The sequence below is a fragment of the Rutidosis leptorrhynchoides genome, chromosome 7 (assembly GCF_046630445.1).
Source record: "Rutidosis leptorrhynchoides isolate AG116_Rl617_1_P2 chromosome 7, CSIRO_AGI_Rlap_v1, whole genome shotgun sequence".
NCBI classification, from domain to species: Eukaryota; Viridiplantae; Streptophyta; class Magnoliopsida; order Asterales; family Asteraceae; genus Rutidosis; species Rutidosis leptorrhynchoides.
In genome coordinates, this window is record NC_092339.1 from 286,665,326 (window position 1) to 286,684,993 (window position 19,668).

Below are 19,668 nucleotides of genomic sequence, written 5' to 3' on the forward strand. Positions count from 1 at the left end.
GGTCTCAGAAAAATCCCAAACTTTTAAATTAAATGTCTTTATTTAATTAAGTCATTTTGGTATAAAATTTAGTCATTAATTTAATAAATAAAAAGTACATCGACTGTCCCTCTCATTTATGAGTAAAATATAAAAAGTGTTAAAATTAAATAATTAGCTCCTAAATATACTTTTAATAAGACCATAACTTATATAACTCATTTTCGGATCACCGTTTATTTTAAAATCATATAAGTTTGAATTAAACTTGCTTAATATCAATCAGGACATTAAACGAGTATTACAATCATTAAATATTAATTTTCAACATACTTTATTTATATATATATAGATATATTTTAAATAATAAATTATTATAATACCCTATTTTTATTTTATTAATTTTTAATAATACTTCAAATTATATTTCGAATTATTATTTATATATACATACATACATATCTATTTACAATTAATTGTTCATGAATCATCGAGAGCAGTCGAAGGTCAATTGAATAAATGAACATCGTTCCAATGTTTTCTAGACTCAACATTACATACTTTGCTTATCGTATCAAAATCATATAAAGATTAAGTTTAAATTTGGTCGGAAATTCCCGGGTCATCACACTATGACCACGTAACGGGACCTAAGTTGACGGTGCCGTCAATGACGATTTTTTCGGGTCGCACAGTTGGTATCAGAGCGTTGGTTGTAGGGATCTAGGATATGCATTAATGTGTCTGACAGAGTCGTTAGGACGCATTAGTGAGTCTAGACTACAGTCGATAGTTAACCATTGCATTCTGACTTGCATTTGCTATAGATAGCACTTACTTGACTAATTGTGCATTATACTTGAATCTTGTCATAGGTGAACTTCTTAATTGTACCTAACTCTCGTCATGCGAAACCGTACTCTGCCACTTTCGGGTGACACACGTGAATTCAAGATTTATACGCGTAAGGATGACGACGACTTCATCAGTTATACTAGTTCAGAAACTTTGTCTCCCAGGTTGTTATTCACCACTGTCCCAACTTACTAACCACAAGCGCTGTAAAGTTTCCACCACTATGGCAATCACTAACCACTACCGATGTTACACCGGTGATCTTCACTATCTACTACTTCTTGTTACTACCACACTACTCTAGATGAGTATCGTCATCACTGCTTATCACTACGGTTGTGTACTACTCGTTATCCTAATTCGTTACTCTTTTCATACCTAAAGACATTATTGTTTGACTTGAACCGCATTGACGTGAACAACCAGTTATACACTTCCCTCAGGAAACGCATCTTCAGAGTTGCACTAATTCTTTTGATTAAATACGAATCACGTTAGAAATGTCGTTACACTTTGTTCATTTTAAATCTTCACGATTACACGAACTTAATTCTATGGAGTGATGTGGGAATGGAGGTATGAGTTAGCATAATATAACGACACTCGATCAATGTGGTTATATTATGGTAAGTCATACCAAAGTTCTAATGACTCGTGATGGTGATTGGACTCGATCAACCTAATCACCACCATGTGTCATGTACATGACTTTATTTTTCCTTGTTGCCATCCGAAAACTCCGAGAATATTGATAACAACCATAATAAGGACACACCTTTGATTGTCGCCAAATCATATTGATGCTTCTGAATGAATGGCCAATTCTTTCAACTTCAAAACATAGGTTATACGTGTATACTATCTCGTTTTCACACAGTTTTATCGATAAACTACAAAATGCTTGATATGCTCACATCGAGGCGGAAACTTCTCTCGCATTACACTCGTACTTCCGTATAAGGAAATCTTTTATCTAAATTCTCAATGGAGAGAGAGACTCTTCACGATATACTAGTATTCGTCACGAGGGTGAATAGTTCTAACAAATATTTTTTAAGAAACCGACAAGATGGGAAAGACTTGTACAACTGTACATTATAGGAATTCTATCTCGACACGGTGTGTCGTTGTCATTTATTTCGGATTGAGATACTCGTTTCACTTCTAAATTTTGGAGTACCTTACAAGAAGCCTTGGGGACACGTTTAAACATGAATACCGCGCATCATCCATAAATCGACGGATCAAGCAAACGTATGATTCAAACCTTGGAAGACATATTACAAACTTGTATTGTTGCCTTTAGCCGATTCCTCTTACAATGATAGTTATCATTCGAGTATTAACGCCGTACCATTTCGAAGTTTTATATGGCCGCAAATGTCGTTCTCCTAATTATTGGACCGAAGTAGGCGACAAGCAAATCCCTGGACCCGAACTCATTCTTGAAATAACCGTTAAGATCGTTCAAATCCAAGAAAGACCCAAAACGACTCGTAGTCGTCGAATGAACTATGCCGATGTTAGACGTAAACCTCTTGAATTCCAAGCGGGTGACCGCGTAATGTTAAAAGTCACACCTTGGGAAGGTGTAATCCGTTTCGGAAAACGTAGAAAGCTAAATCCGCGATATTTTGATCCTTTTGAAATCTTGGAGTGTATTGGACCCGTTGCTTACCGTTTAGATCTTCCGACTCAATTAAGTTCCCGTTCATCCTACATTCCATGTATCAAACTTAGAGAAGTGTCCTGCAGAACAAGAACTTGTTATTCTTTTCGATGAGCTTACTATTGATGACAAACTCCACTTCATGGGAAAACCGGTTGAAATTATGAATCGTGAAACCAAACCTTAAGAACAAAGTAAAATCCCGATCGTCAAATTTCGTTGGGATGCCAAGATCAAATGAGAAGGAAGTACCCTCACTTATTCGTAGAATTGGCATCGCAAGGTCTCGAGGAAGAAACAACGACTACTACTTCCAACTAAATTTCGGGACGAAATTTATTTTAAGGTTGTGGGTAATGTAATAACCCGCCTTTTTCCGTTAACTTATTTTAACGCCTCATTTTTTAAAAAAAAAATAATATCTTTCGTTATCTAAATTCGTATCTTCCGTTGAGTAACGTTTTAATATTTCTCGTTATTTAATTATAACATCTCTCGTTACCCTAGTGTATTTAAAATAATTCGTTTGGCTAATTCACGCACCCGCTTTTAAACTCAAGGGACCAAAGTTGCCAAGGGGCCAAACTAGTTGACTAGGTCAACTAGTCAAACCCCACCACCACCACTCATTCACTTCCACCTCCCTCATCTTTCTTTTCTCTCTAGTTCAAGAACACCCTTTTCTCTCAAAATCATTCAATCATCATCTAAATCGTTTTTAGGAAGCTCATCACAAAACAAATTGCATATTTAGAATTCTCTCTTCATCCTCTAGGTTTTGATACTAACTTCATCACTTTTGGGTAACTTCTCTAAAACTCTAGATTTCTCTAAATTCGACTTATGGACTTGAAATGGTGTTAGTTAGTGTCTATGGCTCAAGTCTAACATAAATATGTGATTCGTTCGCTCGATCTTGTTATTTTGGTGTAACTAGCATGAACTTGAAAATGAGTGTGTTTAATCTTGAGTTTTGGTTGATTAAATGTTATTGTTATGTTAAAGTTCATGTATTAAATGTGTTACTAGAATCATTAGCTTCGTTTTGATGTGTAGGTTGACTTGAAAAACTTCAATAACATGATTATTGATTTTGTGATTTTTGGTTAGGGTTTGATAGACTTAAATATGAACTTTTAATGCATTGAATGCTATGAAACGTTGTTGATAAGTGTTTAGTTGCAATATATGTTTAATTACCTTAGAAACGGCATATCATATGTATAAATTGGATTCCCGAATCATGAAATGCATTTTATGAATTTGAAACTTTAATGATGAACTTTTAACGATCATTCGATGAGGATTTGGTTATTTTAAATATAATTTTGATTGATGAAATGTGTTTAGTTGTATTTCCACGACGCGGCCAATCTTTGGCGCGGCGCGGCGCGGCGTTTGCTTGGAAAGTGGGCTGTTCAATTTCTCGTTTTCACGTTTAATTCTAACTATGCTGCGCACCTCCGATTAACATGTAACTTGTTCTAAAATGCTCATATATGATTACATAAATCAGAAAAATTGTCCGAGACCTAACCCGAACGTGTTGACTTTGACTTGACCAAAGTTGACTTTTAGTCAAACTTAACCAAAAACTTATGCAATAGTTCTAATCTTCTTTTATACTTGATTCTTGCATGAAACTTGACAACGTGACTCACATGCTATATATTTGAGTAGTAACGAGCCATAGGACTAATTGAACACATTTCGACCGACCTTGTGTCTTACCCGGTATTGATACAACTTACTTGTTTAGGTCAAGACTAAACAACTTTCATTGCACAACGTTTAAAATGAAGTACTTTGGCAATAAACTACGGTGAGATCATAGTCCCACCTTTTCAACAACTTTTACTCTTTAAATCATGGGATGAGAAACATATACGTATTATACTTTTATGCTTGAACACAAGTACGAAAACAAACATTCCACATGCGAGTTAGAACAAAAAGCCTCAATTCGATTATCATTAGTTACACTTGCAGGGTGTAAGCGAGAACTTATGTTGTGTGGATCCATACGGGCTTGACGAGCCCTCATTCGGACGGTTCGCTACCGTTAGCGGATGAAATATATTTTTGGGTATAGTGTAGGTTCTAACACTATGATAACGGGGTTCGTATACAGTTAAGTCTTGATAATTGAGTGCTCACGAACAAACAACCTCTTTGGAATGCAAACGATTTGGATAATCAACTTATACTAAATCTTGTGGTTCAAAAAAAACGTTTACAAATACACCTATGATTTCACCAACGTTTTTCGTTGACAGTTTTCTATATGTTTCTCAGATTTTTGTTTGGCTACTTGATACATGCTTCCGCACACTTTGACTACTTGCTTGGGGTCAAGCATACATGCATACGCTAGTGATAGTACCTTTGGATTCAAACTTAATGTTTACATGCATACGCTATTGATAGCATTCGTGATTTTCAACTTATATTATGTCGCAATTTATTTTAATTATACTTATTAACTTTTGTAAACTTAAACTCGTTGTCGAACCATTTGGTAACTTAAAATTTTGCAAGTCATACACGTTTTAAATGAATGCGACATAATTTTGGTCAAATGCGTCTCATTTAGGGACTATGACCACGTAACGGGACCTAAGTTGACGGCGCCGTCAATGACGATTTTGTCGGGTCGTCACAGTAACCTTACGAACACAATAAGGAAGTTGATGGTAATAATAAAAATGAATATTTTATAGAAAACCCACCTATTTTTCACCTCTTGGATATGGAAGTGATTGTCCTATGTTTCCAGTTGTTCTTGATGCAAAGTTATCAGGTTATAACAAATATGATTTTGAATCGGATAAAGGTCAACATCTATCTTTTAACAAGTAATCAACCAATATACTTTTCTATTAACGCTTTCTTTTTTACGGTGTATACAAACTCAATACACAGTACCCAAACCAACCAAAAATGAAAAAGTTAGAATCATTTTTAAAAGAAATTATAACCCGAAACACAAATTACAAAACCTACAAAACATTATTTAAGTTCAAATTTTCAAACACTTCCTACCGAAATCAAAATTAAAAATTCACATTCGATAAACAGAAATATAACCTATTGCAATAAAAGTCATAAAAATAACATAAAAAGAAAATGGGAAGAAAGATACGCACATAAAATATAGCGAGACATGTTTCAATAAAAATTGCCCTAGGCATCAAAATAATCAGGACCAAACCTGTATGTAATGAGCTTGTTATGCATTGTCAGTGTAATTCATGTTACTTCTATTGTTACTGATGCTGTTGTTACATCACCGAAATTGAAACGATGATGCACCAAGTATAATCTATACACTACTAACTATGTTTTAAGGTATTGTATTGTACACACGATAAAACTCAGACTCTAATTTTGGAAATACTTACGCCTAATACATACATGAACACAAGTATGTAGCTTTGGGTATTACAATTCGAAAATTGATAGAGATTTATATTTCGTTAATGATTTCTTAAGAACTTTTGTTATTTAATTAATCAAGATCATACAACCAAAATCTGGACTGAAATGAGTTTTGATTAAAGAATTACCAATTAAAAATCAACAAATCATAAAATAAAAATTGACAGTTGATAAATAGTCAAGGGACCAGTTATGTAGTTAACTATAAAATTGAACTATTCAACCAATTTTCCCGGCAAAATTCCAACACAAGACCCTAAATCTTTGCAACTGAAAACAGAATTAGTACAAGGCTGAATCCATTACATTCTAAATCTTACATCAAGTAGGTAGAGGTTTCTGCTGTTTCTTGTTACCAAGATTTATATTATATAATATTTACATTTTAAAATATCTTATTCAAGTATCTCCAAAGAAAAAAAAAGAAGAAGTTATGTATGATGGTGGTTATTATGAAAATGATCAGTACAGTAATAGAAATAGAATTGATGAATCAGACCCTATATATGAAGATGATAATAGTAACAATAATGATGATGAATCTCATGAAATAGCTCAGGACGATGCGTGGGCGGTTATCAGTGCTTATTTTGAAGATAAAGGACTGGTTAGACAACAATTGGATTCGTTCGATGAGTTCATTCAAAACACAATGCAAGAAATTGTTGACGAGACTGGTGATATCGAGATTCGTCCTGAATCACAGCACAATCCAGGCCGCAGTGCAGATTTCGTCGAGGTCATGATTATTTTTTTTTAATTTTTTTTTTTTAATTTTTTTTTTTTTGTAATTTATAATAATCTAATAATGTAATTATTGTCTATTGTCTATAAATATTAAAGTGTGCTTTTGTGCAGACCATATATAGAATTAGTTTTGGTCAGATATATTTGAGTAAGCCCATGATGACAGAATCAGATGGAGAAACTGCTTCTTTGTATCCAAAGGCTGCAAGGTTACGGAATGTCACATATTCGTCCCCATTATACGTTGATGTTACAAAACGAGTGATTAAAAAAGGTCATGATTGCGAAGAAGTTGCTGAGACACAAGAGTTTGCTAAAGTTTTTATCGGCAAGGTTTTGAACTACTTCTCTTTAAAAATTGTTCAGTCCATAACTGGTGCTGGTTATTGTAAAATAAACCATATGGTAACACAAATAAGAAAAAATGAGAGAGCAACACGTGACAACTTTTGGGTGGTATGCAATCAGTGTGCGCAGTGGTAGATCCAAGATTTTTTTCGACGGGTGCAAAATGTTTGAAAGTTGAGAAAAACAAGAAAACGAGGGCAAAATATCAACTTTTTAACATATAAATACACTAAACATCTAACTTTAACACATTAATACACAAAAAATTTGGGTTCCGATTGAAAGGGCGGACCCCGGATGACCCTTCTATGGTCCGCCCCTGTCAGTGTGCATCCCTTTTTTGATCCATCTAAACGGATAAGACTTTTCTGTTCAAACTACTCGGGGAAGCGTAATACACGGACTAACCGAGTTATCCCGTGACCATTTCTGACCATTTTTCTCGTCAATCAATAGATGTTGTTAGTAAGGTTTTAACTTAGAGACCTCGGATATTAGGACCTAACCACTTTTTTGAGGCATGTTGATGCGCAAATAGCAACATGTCCCCATCTCATTATTTCTTCTTTATTTTAGCATAATGTTTGTTTTACTTGAACCAACACTTACCTCTTAGTAACTGCTGTATTTTTGGGTGAATGCTAAATTAAATGTAGGTCCCGATAATGCTTCGTTCAAGCTATTGTAGTCTATACCAGACATCCGAAAAGGACTTGACAGAGCTTGGAGAGTGTCCGTTTGATCAAGGAGGATATTTTATTATTAACGGAAGCGAAAAGGTTCTGATAGCTCAAGAAAAAATGAGCACAAACCATGTGTACGTCTTCAAGAAACGTCAACCTAACAAGTATTCGTACGCAGCTGAAGTTCGATCAGTTTCCCAATCACAGAACAAAACGCCAAGTGGGATGTTTGTTCGTATGCTGTCTCGTTCAGGTGGCGAAGAGGTAAATTAATTGTGAGTATTTTGTTAGGAAGAGGGGATCGCCTGGACGTTGGGAGATATAAATTTGAGAGAAAAACAACTCTATTACTCACAAGAATAGATTTACAGAGTATTACAAAACTCTTAAAAAAAAACTCTCAAAACTCACACACACTCTCTAGGTTGTGATTACACTTCTCTGAGTGATTTAGGATAATTTACAACTAAGCTTTGCACCTCTATTTATAGTAAAAATTCTATGGCGGTGGAATAGTGTGAACGGAGAAGGTTGGCGGCCGTCATCGTCATCAACTTTGCTACTTCCATATGAGTTGTCAAGGTTGCCTACTTTGAATATCTAGAAGATGGGCTTCTAGATTGTAGGCTGGAAATCTTCAATTCTCCCCCTCCAGCCGAATCCACAAACATTCCAGTTATGTCTCTGCATAACTCCAACTTCTCTCGAGTCACCACTTTTGTTAACATATCCGCAGGATTCTCCTTTGTATGGATCTTCACTAGTCTCAACAGTTGTCGATCAATTACCTCGCGTATCCAATGATAGCGAATATCAATATGTTTTGTACGGAATGGGACATGGAGTTCTTGCTCAAATCTAGAGCACTCTGACTGTCACAATGTACCTTGTACTCCTTTTGCTTGATTCCAAATTCTTGGAGATAACGCTTTAACCACAACATTTCTTTTCCAGCTTCTGCGGCAGCAATATACTCTGCTTCAGTTGTGGATAATGCAACACACTTTTGTAGTCTTGACTGCCATGAAACAGCTCCTCCTGCAAAAGTGTAAATGAATCCTGAAGTAGATTTCCTACTATCAGGATCTCCGGCCATATCCGCATCTGTATAGCCTTCCAAGATTGGATCAGCTCCCCCGTAACAAAGACATAGATTCGTTGTACCCTTAAGATATCTGAGAATCCATTTTACTGCATTCCAATGCTCTTTCCCGGGGTTCGAGAGAAAACGACTCACTGTTCCCACTGCGTGAGCAATATCGGGCCTTGTACACACCATTGCATACATCAAACTTCCAACTGCTGAAGAATATGGTACTGAAGACATCTCCCCGATCTCTTCCTTGGATGAGGGACAAGAACTCTTGCTTAACTTGAAATGGTTGGCTAATGGAATGCTAACAGGTTTGGCATTGTTCATATTGAAACGTGAAAGCACTCGTTCAATATACTTCTCTTGAGATAGCCATAACCTTTTATTCTTCCTGTCTCGGGTTATCTGCATTCCCAAAATCTGTTGAGCCTGTCCTAAGTCTTTCATGTCAAAAGACTTAGAGAGTTCCTTCTTCAGCTGGTTGATCTTCGTTGCGTCTTTCCCTACGATCAAAATATCGTCTACATATAGTAGAAGAGCAACGAAATCTCCTTCAGAAAACTTCTGAATGTAGACACACTCATCTGCTGCAGTTTTCTTGTACCCGTGACTCTCCATGCACGAGTCAAACTTCTTGTACCACTGCCTAGGTGCCTGCTTCAAACCATACAAACTTTTCTTCAGCTTGCATACGAGGTTATCTCCTGAAACCTCAAAACCTTCCGGCTGCTCCATGTAAATTTCTTCATGTAAATCTCCATGAAGAAAAGCTGTCTTTACATCCATCTGTTCAAGCTCCAAGTTCATACTTGCGACCAATCCAAGTATGACTCTAATTGAAGTCATCTTGACTACTGGTGAAAATATCTCATCAAAATCAATCCCTTTCTTCTGTTGGAATCCTTTGACTACAAGTCGTGCTTTGTATTTCACCACTTTTCCACTACCATCCTTTTTCAGCTTGAACACCCATTTATTTTTCAGTGCCTTCTTCCCGCGTGGAAGTTCTACAATCTCATAAGTTTGATTTTTCTGCAGAGAATCCATCTCATCCTGCATTGCGAGCAACCATTTTTCTTTATCCTTATGAGTTACTGCTTCATGAAAACTCTCCGGTTCTCCATCTTCAGTAAGTAGAAGGTACTCGGATTCTGGATATCTACTCGATGGAATCCGACCTCGTTCAGATCTACGAACTTCTGGAATATTCTGAGGAGATCCACCATCATCTTGACCTTGTGATGGTGCTGGAACGTCTGGCAGATGGGGTTGTGGCTCCCCCTGCTCAGCACCGTCATTTTCCTCATTATCTTCTACTTCTGGCATTTCTTCTTGCACTGAAAATTCATTTCTCATGAATGATTCCGCTGTTGCCTCTGGCACCTGAGCAGCAACATTTGACTTCTGAGATATTGTGGGCTTTTCAATATCTTCTATTGTCTGGCTTTCATGGAACACCACGTCCCTACTTCTGATCACCTTTTTCTCCTTTGGATCCCATAATCTGTATCCAAATTCTTCATCTCCATAGCCTATGAATATGCATGGAGTGGTCCTTGCATCCAGCTTCTGCCTGAGCTCCTTGGATACATGTGCGTACGCCAAACATCCAAATACTCTTAAGTGAGAGTATGATGGATCCTTTCCAGACCAAAGTTTCTCCGGAACTTCAAAATTCAGTGGTACTGATGGAGATCGGTTGATTAAATAACAAGCGGCTCTGACTGCTTCTCCTCAGAATGGCTTTGGCAGCTTAGCCATACTGAGCATGCTCCGAACACGTTCCATGATTGTTCGGTTCATTCTTTCTGCTATACCATTATGTTGAGGGGTACGTGGGACCGTCTTCTCATGTCGGATGCCATTTGATCTGTAATAGGCATCGAACTGCCTGGAAGAGTATTCACCGCCGTTGTCGGATCGAAGACACTTTAACTTCTTTCCTGTCTCACGTTCTACCATGACATGGAACTGTTTGAAGTAATCGAACACCTGGTCCTTCGTCCGTAAGAAATATACCCACACCTTTCGAGAAGTATCATCGATAAACGTCAGAAAGTATCGATTGCCGCCAATTGATTCAACCTCCAAGGGACCGCAAACATCAGAGTGTACCAGACTGAGTAACTCTGATTTTTTCGTTGAAGAGGAATTAAACGAGACTCTATGCTGCTTACCAAACAGACAATGATTGCAAGGATCTAGCGCAGCATCCTTGTCTACATTGATAAGCTTCTTCTTTATTAGGGTAGACAACCCTTTCTCACTCATGTGACCGAGTCTCTGGTGCCATAAATTTTGTGAAGCCTCCTTTTCTGTAACATTAATACTGTCTGTGCAGATCTTCACATGAGTCTTGTAAAGTGTGCCACAAATGTGTCCCCGAGCGAATATCATAGCGCCTCTTGACAATTTCCATGTGCCTCTACTGAAATGACTATCATAGCCCTGTTTATCGAGAGCTACTCCGGAAAGTAAATTCAGCCGAAGATCTGGCACATGGCGGACATCCTTCAAAGTGATTGTGCTCCCGGAACTTGTGTTTATCTTGACATCACCAATTCCGACAATCTCAGCGGAACTGGAATTTCCCATCTTCACAGCTCCAAAGTCTCCAGCTTTGTATGTTGTGAAGTATTCCTTGTATGGAGTCACGTGGTAGGAAGCTGCAGTATCTACCACCCATTCTGTGTCTTCTCGTGAGACGTGAAGGCATGTCTCATCATGGGTTGAACAATAAGCTACATCACCCGTGATAGCAACTAATGTTTCTCCACCCTTATTCTTCGGCTGTGAACTGCTTTGACCTTGTTCCTCTTTTAATCTATAGCAGTTCTTCTTCATATGTCCCTCTAATCTACAGTGATGACATTTATATGTTGGTTTTCTGCCATCAGCTGACCTGCTCCTGCTCTTACTTCTGCCTCTCCATTTATTTTTGCTACTCATTCGCTGTCTTCCCCGATTCTCTGTGACAAAGGCATGGGTCTGATCTGTGCCCATGTCCTTTCTCCTTGCCTCTTCACTGAATAGGGCATCCTTGACCATTGACATGGTAAGTTTGCCATTCGGTGCTGAGTTGCTGAGTGTTACTACCAGCGTTTCCCAACTATCGGGAAGGGAACTAAGTAGCAGTAGCGCCTGAACTTCATCGCCAAGCGGCATCTCTACAGACGATAACTGGTTGACCAAGTTCTGAAACTCACTGGTATGCTCGGCAACTGAAGTTCCACTTTTGAGCTTCATGTTGACTAAACGCCTCATCAGCAGGGCTTTATTCCGAGCAGTCTTGGCCTGGTACATGTCCTCCAACTTTTTCCAGAGGACATATGCGTCTGTCTCTTGTGCAACATGGTGGAAGACACTATGATCAATCCATTGACGGATCTGACCAATAGTTTTTCGGTTTGATTTCTTCCACTCTTTCTCTTTGGTAGAATCAGGGTTTATACCCTTCAATTCAATAGGATCGAACAAATCCTTACAGCTGAGGAGATCTTCCATCCGAGGTTTCCACAGCGTGTAGTTTGTTGCTGTGAGCATAATCATAGCTCCGGAAGATGATGTTGACTCTTCTGTGGACATTATCACCTTAAAAATAATTTTTCAACACAAACGGGGTTGAATTGTAGAAAACAGAGATCACCGTTACGTCCGGAACGGTTGAAAATGGTGGAATAGACACTTCGCGGCTTAAATTCCACTTACGGGGCAAAATTATAATTTTTATAAACTTCAGGGACCAAAAAAATGAAATTCTGAAAATTTCAGGGACCAAATTGTAAAATTTCAGAATTACTACAGTACCGCTACAGTACTGCTACAGTGACTTGCTACAGTGCCGCCGACTGCTACAGTGAATTGCTACAGTGATCGTCTTCTCCGGTTAAAATTCCGGCAACGGTCGTCTTCTCCGGCGAGATTCCGGCGAGTTGACCAAACTTTGACTGCGTTTTCTGGGCTCGTTATATCTCCGTTTAAGTCGCCGTTTTTTGCGTTGGACTCGGTTCGACGAGACGAATCCAATGGTACACTCAAAATTGAATTTTGAGAAAACTTCAGAAGACCCAAAAACTCAACCAACGTCTCTAACCAAGCTCTTGATACCACTTGTTAGGAAGAGGGGATCGCCTGGACGTTGGGAGATATAAATTTGAGAGAAAAACAACTCTATTACTCACAAGAATAGATTTACAGAGTATTACAAAACTCTTAAAAAAAAACTCTCAAAACTCACACACACTCTCTAGGTTGTGATTACACTTCTCTGAGTGATTTAGGATAATTTACAACTGAGCTTTGCACCTCTATTTATAGTAAAAATTCTATGGCGGTGAAATGGTGTGAACGGAGAAGGTTGGCGGCCGTCATCGTCATCAACTTTGCTACTTCCATATGAGTTGTCAAGGTTGCCTACTTTGAATATCTAGAAGGTGGGCTTCTAGATTGTAGGCTGAAAATCTTCATATTTTAACGAATAAATTATGGAAATGTTGACTTAAAGAGATAAGACGTTGGTTTTACCTTTTACTTTTTACTGCAGGGATCTTCGGGGCAATATATTCGTGCAACTTTACCATACATACGTACTGAAATCCCAATAATTATTGTGTTCCGAGCGTTAGGTTTTGTAGCAGATAAAGATATATTAGAACATATTTGTTATGATTTTTCTGATACTCAAATGATGGAGTTACTTCGTCCGTCATTGGAAGAGGCTTTTGTCATTCAGAACCAACAGGTTGCTCTTGATTATATCGGAAAACGAGGATCTACAACTGGTACACCGAAAGAGAAACGAATCAAGTATACATTTTATAACTCAAATATAAAAATACCTATGACCGTTCGATGTAGTATTTTAGTAAGTAACATACTTATAGGTACGCGAAGGAGATCCTTCAAAGGGAAATGTTGCCACATGTTGGTGTTGGGGAGCATTGTGAGACTAAGAAAGCCTACTATTTTGGGTATGTAGAGATTACTCATATCCATACCCGGAAAATGGGCCAGGTTGGGTCGAGACCTGAATAGGTTTGAGTCGAAACAGGTCATGAGTCAAACGGGTCAGATTTTTTAGATAAGTCAAACGTGTTGGGTCTTAATGGGCCGGTTGGGTTGGGTCAAGACCCGTTTCTCAAGATTTCTTGAACAGGTAAAACCTCTGGATATATTTTTAAAATCTCGTAAAGACCCGTTAAGACCCATGAAGGACCCGTTGGACCTTATATATAATTTTTATGCTTCATATGAGTCTAAATTGGACGCAGTCTTTAACTTTTTTTATGGACCCAATTGGTTGAATACCTAACCGGACCCATTTTTCAAGCTATGGGTCTCATTTACTGGGTATTCTCATATCATATATATGCTTAATAAAAAGTACATGTTGTAACGTGCGATGAACATGATTTATGAAATGTTGATTGATCGTTAAACAGTTACATTATACACCGGCTATTATTATGTGCACTTGGAAGAAGGCAACAAGATGACAGAGATCATTATGCAAATAAGAGATTAGACCTTGCTGGTCCTTTACTTGGAAGCTTGTTTCGTATGGTCAGCTTTTTTTATTTTATTTTACTATATTCCATAAAAAAAATTTCAGTTCAAAACATTGTGTTTCTTATAAGATTTTTTTTTAACTGATCCAGTTATTCAGGAAACTCACAAGGGACGTTAAGTCGTACGTACAGAAGGTTCATAATTTCTGCCTTTAGTTATCTTTTGTAAAAAAATATTGTTTTTTTTTTTTTTTTTTTTTTTTAATTTCTAATGTGTAATGATCATTTGACTGAATGATTCAGAGTGTTGATACTGGGAAGGATGTTAATTTGCAATTTGCAATCAAAGCTAAAACAATTACCAGTGGACTTAAGTACTCTCTTGCTACTGGTAACTGGGGGCAAGTTAATTCAGCTGGTACTAGAGCTGGAGTTTCACAGGTCAATTTTCTTTTTTCTCTTTTTTCTTTTTTCTTTCGTTTTCAAATTTAATTTAATATTTATAATGTTTGCTTGCATTTCAGGTATTGAATCGGTTAACATATGCGTCAACACTGTCCCACTTACGTAGATTGAACTCACCAATCGGGCGAGAAGGTAAATTAGCAAAGCCTCGACAGCTACATAACTCTCACTGGGGAATGATGTGTCCTGCAGAAACACCCGAAGGACAAGTAACATTCTTTACGTACCTCATTTTTTATTCGTATAAAAATTTTATTATAATTATATTTAATGTTAATTATTTTTACAATTTGTAAAGGCTTGTGGATTGGTAAAGAACCTTGCACTGATGGTCTACATAACCGTTGGTTCTGCAGCAAATCCTATACTTGAGTTTCTTGATGAATGGAGTATGGAGAGTTTCGAGGTCTTTTTCTTTTCTTTTTTTTCCTCATAATTTTTTATTATTAGAAGTAGAAATGGAGTAAGCTTATTGAAATATAATTGTTGGGTATAGGAAATATCACCTGCTGTAATACCTCAATCGACGAAAATATTTGTCAATGGTAGCTGGGTAGGGATTCATCGAAACCCCGAGCTGTTAGTGAGGACTTTGAGGCAGCTAAGGCGACAGGTGTCACATTCTGTTGGTTGTTGTTTGTTATCTTAGGCTGCGTTTGTTTGACTCTTAATGAACGGTTCAGCATAGCATTGAATGATCTATTCAATGCATTTGTTTCTAACATCTGACATTTAATTGAGAAATGATGTTGAACCGTTCATCAATTTGTGCTGAACCATTCAGAGTTGATTTACTTTTTATAAATGAATTTGCATTTACAGGTTGATGTAAACACTGAAGTTGGTGTGATTAGAGACATTCGATTAAAAGAGTTGAGGCTTTATACAGATTATGGACGATGCAGTCGACCATTATTCATTGTAGAGAAACAGAAGTTGCTCATAAAGAAAAAAGATATTTTAGCCTTGCAGCAGAGGGTATGTATGTATGTATTTCACGGTTTTACGTTACTCTTCCTATTTAAATAAATCTTACCGACAATTTTGTTTATAATCTAAGGAATCTGTGGACGAATGTGGCTGGCATGATCTCGTGGCAAAAGGATTTATCGAGTATATTGATACAGAGGAAGAGGAGACTACTATGATCTCTATGACCATAAATGTATTATCAACCGAAACTCTATATATCTCATGAACATGATTCATCGACAAATCATTGGATAAGTTTTTATTTTTTTAAAAATTTTCTTATTTATTTTTATACATTTAGGATCTTATACAATCAAGAATGAACCCGGATGATGCTTATTCTGAAACTTACACTCACTGTGAAATTCATCCTTCATTAATATTGGGTGTTTGTGCTTCTATCATACCATTTCCTGACCACAATCAGGTAATTATCATTTTTAAATCTTTTTTTTTTTTTTTTTTTTTTTTTTTTGTTGTAATTTTTCGGTGTTTAATTATTTGAATTTTGTATAATATATCTAAAATATCGCAGTCTCCTCGTAATACATATCAATCAGCAATGGGAAAGCAGGCAATGGGTATGTATGTAACTAATTATCAAACAAGAATGGTAAGATATGATACTCATTATTATGTAGTATTTTCTTCTTGAATGAACAATTTATGATTTTGTGATTATATCTTATGATTTATGATTTTCAGGACACATCAGCCTATGTTCTTTACTATCCACAGAAGCCTTTGGTGACTACTCGGGCAATGGAGCATTTGCATTTTCGACAGCTTCCAGCAGGCATTGTAAGCCGGTTTGATTACTTTAGTAGTCATTTTACATTTACTTTTCACTTTTAAATGTAAAATGTATTTGATGATTCTATTACAATGAACAGAATGCAATTGTTGCTATTGCTTGCTACTCTGGATACAACCAAGAAGATTCGGTTATCATGAATCAATCTTCAATAGACCGTGGTTTCTTCCGATCATTATTCTTTCGTTCATACAGGGATGAAGAGAAGAAAATGGGAACTTTGGTCAAAGAAGACTTTTGTTGTCCTAATCGAGATACCACCACGGTTATACATTACACACTATTGAATGCACATCTTTCGATATATATATATATATATATATATATATATATATATATATATATATATATATATATATATATATATATATATATATATATATATATATATATATAGCAAATGTGAGCGATGATCATGTATTCGTATGCTTACAATGCAGGGAATGCGGCATGGATGTTATGACAAGTTAGACGATGATGGCTTTGCACCTCCCGTAAGTACTTATTTACTAAATGGATAGGGTAAATGGATACGGGTTTCCCTGTTATGACTAAGTAGTTAATGATTAAACGGATAAACGGGTAAACAAATAAGGTTTTTCCTGTTCTGGCTGAGTAGTTAATGAATAAACGGGTAAACAGGTAAGGTTTTCCTAGTTCTGGCTAACTAGTTAATGAATAAACGGATAACGGGTAAACCGATAAGGTTTTCCTTATCCAGGCTAATTAACTAATGAATATTAACTACAATTGAACACCATGTTTATTTTACTTTTTGAATGTAAGGGTACAAGAGTTTCTGGTGATGATGTCATTATTGGTAAAACGAGCCCAATTGCTCAAGACGATAGTCAAGGGCAAGCTTCAAGGTATACGCAAAATGATCATAGCACGAGTTTGAGACACAGTGAAAGTGGAGTAGTGGATCAGGTAAGTTTATGAGTCGAAATCAACTAAACTAACCCCAAAAATGTTTTTTATTTCTTAATTAAACATGAATATATGGTAGGTTTGTTTGACGACAAATGCAGACGGATTAAGGTTTGTGAAAATTAGAATGAGATCAGTTAGAATCCCACAGATAGGTGATAAATTTAGCAGCAGACATGGACAGAAAGGAACAGTTGGAATGACGTATACGCAAGAGGATATGCCCTGGACCATCGAAGGCATATCGCCTGACATCATCGTCAACCCACATGCCATTCCGTCTCGTATGACCATCGGTCAACTCATCGAGTGTGTCATGGGCAAAGTTGCTGCTCACATGGGCAAAGAAGGAGATGCTACCCCTTTTACTGATGTCACTGTAAGCTTTGTTTATAAAAAAAGTTGGTCTAATTTCGACCCGTTTAAGGTAAAATAAAAACTTAAAGGGTCGAACAAGACCCGGTCAAACGCATTTCAAACCCGTACCAAATCTTTCAGTTTCACGTTTTGGGTATCAGTTTCGCATTTCAGTTTGCTGTTTCGCGTTTCAGTTTTCAGTTTCACGTTTCAGTTTTCAGTTTCGCGTTTCAGTTTTCAGTATGTCTAGAAAACGGGTACGGTTGGGTTTGGGTTTGGGTCTAAACGGGTCATTATATTAGTTAAAACTTATTATAAATAAGGGCAAGTAATGATAATTTTGCATATCTTATTAGGTGGATAGTATCAGTTTCGCGTTTCAGTCTTCCGCATGCCTGGAAAACGGGTCGAGTTGGGTCAAGGATCGGGTTTGGGTCAAAACGAGTCATTATATTAGTTAAAACTTATTATGAAAAGGGACAAGTAATAATAATTGTGCATATCTTATTAGGTGGATAGTATCAGCAAAGCACTTCACAAATGTGGTTACCAAATGAGGGGATTTGAGACCATGTACAATGGGCACACGGGTCGAAAAATGACAAACATGATATTCTTTGGTCCAACATATTACCAAAGATTAAAACACATGGTGGACGACAAGATTCATTCCCGTGGACGGGGCCCAGTGCAGATCCTAACCAGACAGCCTGCAGAGGGTCGGTCTCGTTATGGTGGTCTGCGTTTTGGTGAGATGGAACGCGACTGCATGATTGCACACGGTGCTGCACATTTTTTGAAAGAAAGGTTGTTTGATCAAAGTGATGCATATAGAATCCATGTTTGCGAGTGTTGTGGGCTGATATCGCTTACGAATTTAAAGAAAGTTACGTTCGAGTGCACAAGTTGCAAGAATAAAACTGAAATAGTTCAGGTGCATTTGCCATATGCCTGCAAACTTCTTATTCAAGAACTAATGTCAATGGCTATAGCACCAAGGCTTTTGACTAAAGTTAAATCGACGAAAGATCAGAAGATTCGATCGTAGGCAGGAATCATTTGAGGCCACATTTGGGCATTTGAGGCCACATTTGACATCTTGTTTACAGTTTATTTCTAAGATTATTAAGACTATAAAAATGTATTTGGAGTAGGAAAGAGTCCAAATTATTAGTTTTGTACGTAGTAAAATAGAATGTCCATGGTAAAATAAAGTCAGGGGCTTGCCTCTTAATCTGAAGTGCGTCTGATTCTATTAGAAAAAACCCATTTTTTAATTAAGTGACAAATTAAGTAATAAAAGAATAATAATTTTACTTACTGATTAAAAGTTGTACAAAAATATATTTTTAAGTGAAAAATAATAGACCTTCGGTAATAATCATTAGCAATCATTTTTATTACATGTCTTTATTAATTAGTAAGTAAATAAAAATAAAATTATGGTTGAGTTGATTACCTACTTTTTCTGAAGACCATGATAGGCTATTACTTTGTAGAAAAAGTGACTTATCATTCGATTACTTTTCTCGGAAGGAAAAACAAAAATATTGGAAATGGTGGACACCTGGCTATGATCAACTACCTTTTTTCTTTTTAACGGCGAAAAATATATATTAATAAGCCTTCATCGGATCGATGAAGAAAACAAACATATTACAATGGAAGATGCTTTTGAGCCAATAAATTGACAGAAATTGAAAGAACAATGGAAACCAAAAAACTCTAAAAGACACATTAAACCCAAAGATGAAAAGGTTTAAAAGCCCTTTAGATACTCGGCTTACTAAAAAAGAACATAATAAAATAGG

At 36.8% G+C, this 19,668-nt stretch overlaps 1 protein-coding gene across 1 annotated transcript in view; it reads left to right on the forward strand.

Annotated features, from left to right (window-relative positions):
- LOC139860064 (DNA-directed RNA polymerase II subunit RPB2-like) overlaps positions 1 to 18,905 on the forward strand; it is a 42,990-nt gene extending 24,085 nt beyond the window's left edge. Inside the window, exons 7-27 of the mRNA XM_071848838.1 lie at positions 6,346 to 6,680; positions 6,800 to 7,021; positions 7,693 to 7,983; positions 13,356 to 13,618; positions 13,696 to 13,782; positions 14,254 to 14,374; positions 14,470 to 14,514; positions 14,623 to 14,760; positions 14,844 to 14,993; positions 15,083 to 15,190; positions 15,281 to 15,397; positions 15,607 to 15,762; positions 15,845 to 15,949; positions 16,058 to 16,183; positions 16,292 to 16,369; positions 16,462 to 16,557; positions 16,650 to 16,835; positions 17,011 to 17,064; positions 17,357 to 17,500; positions 17,580 to 17,879; positions 18,369 to 18,905. Coding sequence (XP_071704939.1) covers positions 6,346 to 6,680; positions 6,800 to 7,021; positions 7,693 to 7,983; positions 13,356 to 13,618; positions 13,696 to 13,782; positions 14,254 to 14,374; positions 14,470 to 14,514; positions 14,623 to 14,760; positions 14,844 to 14,993; positions 15,083 to 15,190; positions 15,281 to 15,397; positions 15,607 to 15,762; positions 15,845 to 15,949; positions 16,058 to 16,183; positions 16,292 to 16,369; positions 16,462 to 16,557; positions 16,650 to 16,835; positions 17,011 to 17,064; positions 17,357 to 17,500; positions 17,580 to 17,879; positions 18,369 to 18,905 — 3,659 coding nt within the window. The remainder of the gene's footprint in view (positions 1 to 6,345; positions 6,681 to 6,799; positions 7,022 to 7,692; positions 7,984 to 13,355; positions 13,619 to 13,695; positions 13,783 to 14,253; positions 14,375 to 14,469; positions 14,515 to 14,622; positions 14,761 to 14,843; positions 14,994 to 15,082; positions 15,191 to 15,280; positions 15,398 to 15,606; positions 15,763 to 15,844; positions 15,950 to 16,057; positions 16,184 to 16,291; positions 16,370 to 16,461; positions 16,558 to 16,649; positions 16,836 to 17,010; positions 17,065 to 17,356; positions 17,501 to 17,579; positions 17,880 to 18,368) is intronic.
- Positions 18,906 to 19,668: the final 763 nt, after the last annotated feature.